The sequence below is a fragment of the Eucyclogobius newberryi genome, unplaced genomic scaffold (assembly GCF_026437365.1).
Source record: "Eucyclogobius newberryi isolate DKJ021-1_F unplaced genomic scaffold, fEucNew1.0.hap1 SCAF_3, whole genome shotgun sequence".
Classification (NCBI taxonomy): Eukaryota; Metazoa; Chordata; class Actinopteri; order Gobiiformes; family Gobiidae; genus Eucyclogobius; species Eucyclogobius newberryi.
The window spans coordinates 11,171,002-11,182,756 of NW_027315945.1; the positions used below are offsets into that span (position 1 = coordinate 11,171,002).

At 37.7% G+C, this 11,755-nt stretch overlaps 1 protein-coding gene across 1 annotated transcript; it reads left to right on the top strand.

Annotated features, from left to right (window-relative positions):
- The first annotated feature begins 800 nt into the window (after positions 1-800).
- On the top strand, positions 801-11,508 carry LOC140374384 (uncharacterized). Its single transcript, XM_072461265.1, has 21 exons — positions 801-1,044; positions 4,102-4,139; positions 4,299-4,620; positions 4,716-4,774; positions 4,850-5,114; positions 5,184-5,218; positions 6,457-6,745; positions 6,824-6,843; positions 6,947-7,202; positions 7,343-7,387; positions 7,475-7,494; positions 7,586-7,874; positions 9,595-9,662; positions 9,754-9,812; positions 9,901-10,115; positions 10,183-10,430; positions 10,502-10,630; positions 10,706-10,838; positions 10,918-10,941; positions 11,053-11,070; positions 11,150-11,508. Exons 1-21 carry the CDS (start codon positions 993-995, stop codon positions 11,413-11,415), a joined length of 2,850 nt encoding a protein of 949 aa, XP_072317366.1. The 5' UTR covers positions 801-992; the 3' UTR covers positions 11,416-11,508.
- The last annotated feature ends 247 nt before the right edge of the window (positions 11,509-11,755 follow it).

The window sequence follows — 11,755 nt, forward strand, 5'->3', positions numbered from 1 at the left end:
ATACCTGTGCCCCACAGGAGGTATAGACTATTCTTATAGCCTCCTGTCGGAGCTTCAAAGTCCCTGTACTGAATGGGATAATATAGTGGATAATTTTGAGCCTAAGACGGAATCTTCAGGTCAGTCCTGTAGTATCTAGCACTGATTAAAATTGTATCATTATTTTACTGATTTGTAATACCTGTGCATCTGTGTGAATATTTGTACACTTTGCCTCACTGTATGTGTTTTGTTTGTAATGTGTTCATTTTGTTGTTTCATTTCAACAGTGGAGCTCTATCGCATTATTAGAGAATGGGTAAGCAGCAATAACTTAAACCACTTAAACGTAAACCAACGCTACTTACTTTCTAGTGGTGTCTGTTTGTCTCCATGGAGATGAAGACAAACAGACAAACATGTTCACATTCCTAGTTTTCCCCAGAATGTTCCACACATGGTTCCACAGTGTAGCCTTAAACTTAACTACTTATTCTTGTATGTACATTTTGTTTGCTAAAAATACATAGCTTTTTATTGCGAGCATACGAGCCTTTCCACAGATCTGACCTGTTACTTGGTCTGGTGGCATCACATGCCTGTCTCCTGGAGATAGATTCATTTAATGCCATACAGTGGAACACTCCTGGCAAAATAACAATTCTAGACTTATAGGCGGCAGAGAGTCCATCAGAAAAGTTGTCCTTTAGAAAACAAAATTACAGAAGAAATAAATGATTATAAGGCCATGTAATCAGATGTAATCACAGACACAAGACACATAATTCCTTAATTCATGTTTGTCTTTTATTTTGCAGATGTTGTCAAACTTTGTATTGTTGTTAAACTTCTCAGAGAGGTCATGGCAGTGCTTTCAGGAAACACTAGCTGATCTCTTACATGTGAGAAGAAGCGCTGCTTCTGTAGACCTGCTGCAGCAGGAGGCTGTGCTCTGGGTGCTCCTGCAGCATGGTATACTCTCTCTGTATAAGGTGGCTGTTGTGTTGGTCAACATGGGCCTTTGTGAAGTGGCACAGAGGCTGATGCACTCTGATGAAGACAGAGGTAGGCGTTTCCTCTCTAGAGTCATCTGCGATTCCTGTTGTAACATTAACATAGGTTGTGTGTCTTTAACATATAAGAACCTGCTGTGACACTGGTGTAACAGCCACCTCTGGGACCCTGGAAGGGTCTTTAAACTGATTTATTCACAGATTTGACCTCATACAGTCCCAGAGTCACTCATGAACATCCTGATGCATCATGGTGCAGATAATGCCCCTCTCATTTCTTTGTGTCTCAAAACACCAACATTTCCAAGATGACAAGTGTCATTAGCCTTTTTCAATCTTAATTTCACCTCGTTCAAAGTAAAGTTGAATCTTTTCAGTGTCCTAACGTTAAGAAGTCCCTTATTACATGTAACATGATGTTTACACATTTCTTCAAAGAATTCATAGAAAAATGAATGAAGATTAAAATCCCTGTGACACTGCACTACAGGACTTAGACTTTGAAAACTAATCGCCACATATGCTGTATGTCACATTAATTATTGACCAGCTATCAATATAAAATGTATCATTATATCACATTCTATCACATTTAATACTGGTTCAAACCTGAGGAGTTTTTTTCCTACACTTTTCCGACACATCTTTTTGTACACTACATATTCAGTATTCAACAGCTACAGTAAATTATATTGTTTAAAAAGTCAAATATGAATTTCCATTTATTATTTATTCTAAAACCAATTTGTGGTTAGACAAAAAATACTAAAGGTATTATTATTAATTTGTGGAAATGCAAATAACATGACAATTGTTTTGTAATTTTATCATATCAACGCAGAAAATAATAATTTTCACACTGGTATATTTTCAAATTATTGATTGTTATAATTTGAATAGCAGTATTTTTGATCAATCAAAATGCCAAAATCACATTCTAACATTTTACCCTCACCGCCCAATGTGACGTTACAGTTGCCTGACCAGCCAGTCCCTCCTACATTCTGTTCAAATGCAGAAGGGTCTGGATTCGGACCATTGGGGGGCGTAAAAAAAAACTCCAGCATGAACCGGTCCAACCACCGCTGCTAATTTGTGTGGAAGACATCTCTCAAATATGTTCGGAACATTCAGAACAAAATATATAACTTCATTTACTTCAGATTTACAGAGTTTAGTGCGTCGCTTGTTGACTCAGCAGAAGTCGGCATGGGCGGAGCCAGCCCCGGATCTTTGTATAAAAGCCCCGGATCTTTTGATCTTTTAAAAATACTTTACCACGTCACTGATTGGTTAGCGTAGCAGGTAGAGTGCTGGGTTGGATGTAGGTGACCAGGGTTCGAATCCAGCAGTTGGTTATTTTTGTTAAACTGATGTATGATTGGCTGCATGTAGAAAGTGGGCGGGAGCGTAGAAAGTGCGCGGTGTTTACAGCACGTCATGCAATTTGACCAATTTGGCCTTTTCTACATCATTTAACTGAGGTTTTGCAAAAAGTGAAGGACATAAATAAGAGCAGATCAACTGGAAAAAAGAGACATTCAGAACATGTGCTGAAAAACAAAGTTTATCTAACGTAGAATAGACAACAACACATGATCTTTCAAACCATGAATTCATTGTGGTTGTCGGTGTAGCAGTGGCTCAAGTTTTATTCATCTTCAAAGCTAAAGCAGAGAAACTACAGAACAAACAGCTCACTGAGGAAGGTGTTTGCTAAATAAGTAAGACTGACTTTTACTTTCTACAAAGATAAGAATAAAACAGAATTAAATAAAACAGAACTAAAACAGTCACTGTCAATTCGATGGATGACTAGCCCAGTCAGCAGAGCATCAGTTGTTGGACTATAGTTTTTTGAGTTCAAGCCCTGACAGAGGCTTTTTTTTTGTCACTGATTGTTTTAAATCAGAACACCAAGATGTACAATTTCTTGAAAAAGTAAGTGTAACTAAATGTCACCTCTGCTGTTCTGTTCAACGTTTTGTGGAGGGAGGAGCTCTCTCAGAAGGCAAAAAGGCTGTCTTTGCCTTTAGCGGGTTACTGTATGTAACCACTAAAACCACATCATATTGGCCCGAATGAAGGCTGTAGAGATAACCCGCTGGATTTTAGAGAAAATGAAATGTAGTTATGTAGTACAGAATCTACGACGATCTTTCATGGCATTTCCCATGTGTAGGTTTAAGATTTATAAACCCACAAATGGGATAAATATATATTGATTATTTAATTATATTATTTTCTTCTCCTCAAGGGAACCTCCCAAAACAAAAGTGAGTCTGGATTTCGTATGATGCACTTTACATTAAGGTTGTGCTTGTACTCATATGAAAAGAACCACTGCAAAGGTCACTTAGTTTTGTTTTACTTTTCCAGGTGAAAACAGTGAAGGGTCTCAGAGAGCTTCTGTGCAAATTACTGTCTAGTCTGACCCATAAAGAGATGTATGAATTCAAGTATCTGCTGCAGTTGAGATACTATAGACTGGACCATGCATGGATCCAGGAGCGTGAGGCCGATGTAGACGGTCTGGTTGATCTCATCTTTGAGACCAGTGGACAGAACTACCTGGAAGTCATAACAGATGTTCTGAAGGAAATGGGCAAACATGATGTGGCCATGAATTTACTTTATGGTAGGTTTATCCAAGCAGTGATGACAAGATGAATGAACCCCCTTTCTTATTGGGCAAAGCCCCGGATGTTTAGAATGTCTGGCTTCGCCTCTGGAAGTCGGCAACATTTCTCAGTCTGTGTTATTTTCCTTCTTTCCTCGTAAGACACCATGTTTGTTTAGACACAAACGGACAATGCGTTTGTCTGATTGGTTAATCCGCCTGTCAATCACTGCCTTTGGAAATTGGACTGGGTTGGATTCCAGACCAAAACTTCTTTGTAAATTATTGGTCACTTAATGGTCAGGCAAACGTTACAGAGCTCGGACATTAGGGGCTGAGTTTCTTTGTTTATTATTCAGAACTGTGTTGCTTGGGGTCTAATTACTGTAACCTAATTTTCCTTTAAGTATTTAGGTTCTTATTGGTTAATAATTCTATTGAATTACAATTTTGAGAAAATGATATATTGTTCTTTGTCGATGTGCCAAGGATTTCCATGGGGAAGATGTGATGACAAGTGGATTAGTGTAAGTACAATTCTAAATTCTAAAAGTACAAGTCTAAATACAGGCTAAAGCAGTAGTGAATGATACTATCTGTTACTAACAAAGGTTTTTAGAATAAAATGTCAGATTAACATTGAACTAAGACTGATGTTACAATATAAAATGTGTTTGAATTGTCAGATACTCGACATCCTTACTGACAGAGAGGTTCTTCTGGACACGGTCCATGAGCTGGACTACAGAGAAATGAGCCACTTTGAGTGGTTTGTCCAGATCACCTGCCTGGACATGAACATGTCATGGATAGACCTGGAGTGTGAAAGACAAAGTCAGGAGTTTGAAGTGATGGCCTCTGCTTGTAGCCCGCTAACAGCTAAAGAGGCGTGTGATGCTCTGATGAGGGCAGTGGTGGTGAAGCACGGCCAGCTGGCTGCAGGTTTTATGAAGAGCGTTTTCATGAATATGAACAGGTTCGACCTGGCAGAGAAACTATTGTACTCAGGTAACTCACTCTGAACCTCTTGAAGCTTTGTAACTGCCAAATGCAGTTGAACACATGCACTAAATGATTACTAATCATGTGGTTTCATTACACAGTGTCGACTTACTATGATTCAGTTAATGATCTGAATCCAATGCGTGCACTCAAAAAAAAAGTGAGTATTGTCTTGTATTTATAGTTTAAGGACAACTGTCTCAGCAGCTGTATAACATTTGCTTGTCTAATTCAGGTAAAAAAAATGTTGGCTGTGATCAAGCGTCTCATGAAAACCCTCGCCGGTCTAAATGCCTCTGAGCTCACGGCCCTGAAACATGCTCTGACCACAGGAGAATACTCCACCATACTGTGGTACAAACTGTGCCCTTACGAGGCGTCCCAGCTAGTGTTCTCTATGGTTCAAACATACGGCCGAGGATCTGTGCAGCTAACCAAGAACTTACTCAAGTCAATTGGAAGGAAAGATCTCCTTTCAAGGCTGGACTCAGAATCAACTGGTGAGATTTTATTTATTTATTTAGTTACTTTGTTCTTTAGTTATTAATTTTAGTAATCTGTTTTTCCAGAATATTCTTCAGATCTTCAGTGGCTTATCAACAAAGTGAGTTTATATTTATTGAGATCCTTGTAACATTTTACATCACAAATGTTACAATTGGTAAAAGTTAATAAGTTTCTCTCATTGATTTCCCCCCCGTATAAATTAAACAAGAAACAAACGTGATCAGTTCACCTGTGTATGATCGCAAAGTCTGTATCTGTGATAAATGAGTGTGGCCGGAATGTTCTGTTGGCTTTACTTGGTTTTCGTTTAGATGACGGATACAAACTAAAGCAAATTCATATTTTAGTGGTATTTTGAGTTCTTACAGGAGAAAATCCTGAACATTGTGCCACTTTTTGTTTTATATGGATCGATTGGTCCTGTAATAACAGAGATTAACCATAAATCAGGTCAACAAATCAGCAATGACAGGTAAACAGCTGATCCTACCATAGAATTCTGACCTGACCTTCAGTTCAAAGTGCATATGACAGGTTAGACTACCTGTTCCTCTAAAATGTAGGGAACATGAGTATATTTCAGCAGAAGAAAAAATCTGAGACATGTTTCCCTCTGCTTTTGCATGAGTTCATCTTTGTTGTTCCTGAAGAGATATGACACTTTTTATAGACCCACCAAAGCACTCACTTTATCCCATTGAACAAGTAGATTTCAGATTTTATTAAACATTTTGTTCCCAGTTTGACAATTGTTTTGTAAAGTTTACAATTGTACTTCCTGTTTCGACATGGGAAACAAATACACTATGATATAGATAATGGTGATACCACAACTGTTACCTTTGAATTTGAATGAACCCTATGTTTAGTCTTTATACCCTATTTATTTAGAAACTTCAAATCTCAAAAACAGGCTAGCTGAATAATCTGTGATTTGTGAACATTCCTCATAAAGTCCTTTCTGTCACTTTAACCATCATTAATCACTCACTGCACTGTTCACTTTCTGCACTACATATGTAAACTCAACTGTAAATTTGTGTACATATTAAGCCTATTTTTTATTTGTATTCTTATTTTTCATCTTATAGCTTATTGTTATTTTTTATCCCACAGCAGATTTAAATTGTTTCTCTTTTTGACTTATTCACTGTTCATTGTTTTATGTTGCACCAAATCACCAAGACAAGTTCCTATGTTTGTGAATTCTGTTCACTGACAATGGCAATAAACCCTTTCTGATTCTGATTCTGATTCTGATTCTGATTCTGATTCTGATTCTGATTCTGATTCTGATTCTGATTCTGATTCTGATTCTCCTGTTCTGACCTGTAGGTGGCGACAGTGGCAGCTGTTACAGATCTTTTGGGAGAAACGTTAAGTCGGCTGAAATCAGAGGAGCTTCAACGATTCAAGAAGCTGCTGGTGCTGGAGACCCTCTTCCACAAACCCCCACATGTGGACATGAGACTGTTGACCAGTGCTAAAGCTGAACAAACCGGGGCTCTGCTCTTAAACACGTTTGGCTGGAAGGCTGTACAGATAACCCACTGGATTTTAGAGAAAATGAAATGTAGTTATGTAGCACAGAATCTACGACAATTTTTCATGACGATTCCCATGTGTAGGTTTAAGATTTATAAACCCACAAATGGGATAAATATATATTGATTATTTAATTATATTATTTTCTTCTCCTCAGGGAAACCTCCCAAAACAAAAGTGAGTCTGGATTTCGTATGATGCACTTTACATTAAGGTTGTGCTTGTACTCATATGAAAAGAACCACTGCAAAGGTCACTTAGTTTTGTTTTACTTTTCCAGGTGGAAACAGTGAAGGGTCTCAGAGAGCTTCTGTGCAAATTACTGTCTAGTCTGACCCATAAAGAGATGTATGAATTCAAGTTTCTGCTGCAGTTGAGATACTATAGACTGGACCATGCATGGATCCAGGAGCGTGAGGCCGATGTAGACGGACTGGTTGATCTCATCTTTGAGACCAGTGGACAGAACTACCTGGAAGTCATAACAGATGTTCTGAAGGAAATGGGCAAACATGTGGCCATGAATTTATTTGATGGTAGGTTTATCCAAGCAGTGATGACAAGATGAATCAGTTGATCCATTACTGTGATTATACAGCTCAGAATATAATAAGATCTAAAAATGATAAAGTTGTTTTGATTGTGTCGATTAAAGTTATGTTTTCATCTGTTTAAGCTGCGCTAAGACTTCATCTTCATTCAGCAGGTTTGATTTCACATGGTAAGTAACAAGATAGATTTCAACATATCCAAGTATATTTGCTGTCTGATAATTCTGATTTTCTGGACTACTACTGGTACTTTATAGAAAAAAGTCTTCTTAAAGAGGTTGGTGGCTTTATATTTGCTTGTTGTGTAGGGAGTAGATTTAAAACATTTATTTATTTAATTGATGTGATTAATTATGTTACTTTTTCAGGATTCCAAAGTTTCAACTGATTTGGAGAATGTCCAGGTTGTCCTACAAGAGCTGACTGACAAAGAGGAAATGCAAATGTTCAGAGAGCATCTACAGATTTACTGTGAAAGCAATTTATCCAGACGTTTTGTTCAGAACTATATCAGGATATTTTCAGAGCCAGAAGATCTAGTGGACCTGCTGGTGAGGGTTTACGGAGAGTCCAGTGGTGCAGTTGTAATCCAAACAGTTCTGTCTGAAATGGGAAGACCAGCTGAGAAAAAGTCCAAGCCCCGGATCATCTCAGCAGGTATTAATGGATCGGTCTGTCTCATTAGTGTTTTGGGGGTCACACTTTACTTTATGTACTATACAAATGGAATAGTGGGCTGCTTGGAGGTCGAGTGAATAGCACATATGCCGACCATGTGGACAGGCCGCAGTGTTGTGAGTTCAAATCCTTCCCCAGTCTCATCCTCATTCCGTGCTGCACTGTCCTGTCTCATAAAGCCAACGGCCAAAAAATAAAGCAAAATAAAGCAAGAAATAACATAGTAAAAGAATGGAATAAAAAGCATGATAATTTCCTGGTAGTTAACAGTATTGTTAAGGTTCACATTAATCAAATAACCATTCCATTTCTACGAAAACAACTACACTTTTTGGTACCATTCTATTTCCATTTTATTGCATTATGTTTGTGCTGTGAAGTGAATTGCTGCTGTTATAGATTAACAATATGTTTCTATTCTATTTTGTTTTTGACACACTAAACACAACAGCTAAGAACACAACCTAAAAGCAAAAGAAATTAGCAATATTAAGATAAGATAAGATAAACCTTTAATATCCACACAAGGGGGAATTTCGTTGTTACAACGCAGTAGAACAGGAGGAAAGGACAGATTATAGGTAGTTTCAAAAACACACTCTAAATAGAACTCTTATGAACAAAAACAAAAAACTCTTATGAACAAAACAAAAAACTCTTATTAACAAAACTCCTCTACTATCTTAATAGGGAATGGAGGGGGGGAAATAAAATAAAATAAAATAGATAATAAAAATACAAAATAAAGATAAAAATCAGATAATAATAATAAAAAAATGAAAATAGAATAAAATAAAAATAAAGTAAAAATAGCTAGCACAAGACTAGGTAATACTATTAGCAGGTAAGTAAACCATATAAAAAAAAATACAAAAACAATTAATAGAACACTCTTATTTACAGGTATTGCACATGGTTGATTCAGTATTGCACATGAATATGATGGTATTGCACATGGTTACATCAGTATTGCACATGTTCAGGGCTAGCAGTGTTTGTTGTAGAGTCTGACAGCAGCAGGAAGGAAAGATCTGCGAAACCTCTCCTTTACACATCGAGGGTGGATCAGTCTCTCACTGAAGCTACATACATACAAGTAATGAGAAATAATAATAGTAATGGCACCATATGGTTAAATATAAATAAAGTTACAACATAGTCCAACATAAACATCCCATCTCGCCCAGAGTTGTTCAAATTTGTCCATTTTCTGTTCAACTCTTGAAAGTCATTTTCTCCATATGTCTAATGTCTGATATAATGTCGGTCCAGTCCTTGATCGTCGGGGAAGTTTGTGTCATCCATTTCCTTGTGATGACCTTTTTTCATGTTGCCAAAATTATATTCCAAAAGTATTCATCTGATGTGTCCATGGCAGGTGTTCTGAGGCCCAAGTACATAGTTCTGAAATCTAATGGGATGGTAACGTCAAATACAGTCTGTATCTCTTTGTTGATTTTCGTCCAATAGTTTTGAGCAACAGGATAGTGCCTAAACACGTGGTAGTGGTTTGCCTCCAAAAGTCAGTATTTCCCTGTAGCTGTCCAGGTTATTAATGCATTGATATAGTTTAGATATTATTCCCCTTGCAAGTTTAGATTTATAGGCCTTAATGCAAATTTTAATCAGAGGGTTATTATGGCCGTTTACTTTGTTTAATTTTTGGTTATAATAACTCCTTATCTGTAAATACCTTTAGAAGCCTCGTCTGGCCACATAACAGGAGGATTGGTGAGTGTGGAGCCTGATTCTTGTATTAGTGCAAAGGTAATTACGCTGATGCATACATCATATTCAAATCATTCAAATAATCCCTAAATAGTGTATTGAATATGTATTGATCTTTTTATTTATTCAGGACATCTGGACAAAACTTGAGCCAAAAGTGCACGAAACAGACAATCAATTTACATACAGGTAAAATGTGCTGTGCTCTTGTTGTTCTTGATATTTTGATGTGTCCAACTGATATTTCTTGGAGTATAGTGTATTCTTCTCTGCCCAGCCTACAGTCAGGTGTGGGCCGGTTTGAGTGCAGTGTGTCTGGGCTGCGCTGGAGCTGTGAGCAGAGCGTCAGTTTTCAGTACAGGTTTGACTGCTGGGAAGAACACGTGGAGCGAGTGAAGGCGCTGCAGTACATGCCCGCTGGTCCTCTCATAGACATCACTGTCAGCTCGGGCGGGCTGGACGTGGTCTATCTACCGCACTGGGTCGACATAGGTAAGCAGCACCTTTGTCCAGGCAGAATTAGGAACTTTTTGTACACTTCAGGTTGTTTTCTGTCCAGACAATCTCGACACACAAGAGAAGTTGGCAGTGTTACACATTGATGATTGTGGAGACATTGTTGAAAAAGCAACAAACGTCACCTCATCTCATGTGGAGCTACTGGAGCCAATATTCTCCCCCAGAGCAGCCCTGGTCAAACTGGGCTTTCCAGTGAAAATCTACTGCAACATTTTAATATATAAGACTAACACAGCATTTCTGACACTCCATGTGTACCTGATCCCCAAAGATCCTGGTCTCAAAGTGGTAACAGCACACAATATAGATATTTAATATAACTAAGAACCATTTTTCATAGTAGTTTTGTGTCTATTTAGTCAATGGACAGGAGTGAACAACGCCAAGGATACAGCATTATCCAAAAGCCTCATCCGGACAAGTCTCTAAAAATGCGTAATCAATTTGTCCTAAAAGCACACCAGGAGACATTGGAAATCACTCCTGAGGTATGTGCTTTTTTAAGAGGAACAGTATGAACATAGACGTTTAAGTTATAATAGTCTGTGACTCAATCTTTTCAGAAATTAACACTCAGATATCAAAGCCAGCCAAACTTCTTTGAAGTGTATACAAGAAACCCAGACTTTGACTTCAAACTAGAGCTTGTACATGAACATGAGCTCACATCTGTGTGGAGCTGTACAATTCGACAAGGTTTGAACACTCAACTGTATCTAAAGTTTTAAGTGTGACATTTTTATTCTGGAATCAATGTGAAATATGCTTCTTTTAGATGATTACACAGAAACAACACCAGGTAAGAACAGTCTTTGTCTGTTACAACTGTTAAGTTTTGTTAGTGGCCTTATTTTACATGATAATCAAAAAACACTGTAGATCTTACATTTAAACCAACTTCCATTTGCAGATGTTCCCCGCCAACAAGGTAAGATATTTTGTGTTCATTGGAGATGATCATGATCATAGTAAATGTTTTGAGTGACAGTTCTCTCTCCCTTCACAAGGAATTAAGTTTGTAGACGACTTTCAAGCAGAGCTCATTCAGAGAGTGAGCAACATTGAAGAAATCTTAGATGAACTTCTCAAAGCTGGAGTGATCGGTTCAGAAGCCTATGACAGCATAAGAAAACAATCCACGCCTTATCAGAAGATGAGGGAACTGTTTAGCGGACCACTCAGGTCCAGTGGAGACACAGGCAAATACATCTTCTACAGAATACTCAAGAAAAAAGAGAAATTTTTGTGTGACGAACTCGAGGACTCTCATTAAGCATTGATGAGCTAAAAATAAGTGTAATAATCTTGATGATGACTGTAAATTCAGATGGTTGATTTAGAATGTTTTAATACATTTTATACTCAAAAAGACCTTCTTTTTTTTTAATAGTTTGTTATTTTTAAGGCCTATAGTTTGTTGGGTATTTTATGAAGGAATAGATATTATCACGCAAAATATTTCAAAGCATTTAGATCATGTGTCTTATGATTTAGATACATTTCTCCTCTTTGTCACTTTTCATCCTCGACAGTTGGTTGCAATCAGATCCATGGTTGCAACATTGATTTTCTCACTGAGGTTTTAGCACAGTGGTTCTTTTTTGGGGGTACTG

Excerpts from the sequence above, each read along its gene's own strand:
- LOC140374384 (XM_072461265.1), top strand. The coding sequence starts at position 993 with ATGGGCCTTTGTGAAGTGGCACAGAGGCTGATGCACTCTGATGAAGAC. Across the intron at positions 7,203-7,342 it reads GGCCATGAATTTATTTGATG|CTGCGCTAAGACTTCATCTT; the intron begins GTAGGTTTATCC and ends CATCTGTTTAAG. Across the intron at positions 9,663-9,753 it reads ATTCTTGTATTAGTGCAAAG|GACATCTGGACAAAACTTGA; the intron begins GTAATTACGCTG and ends TTATTTATTCAG.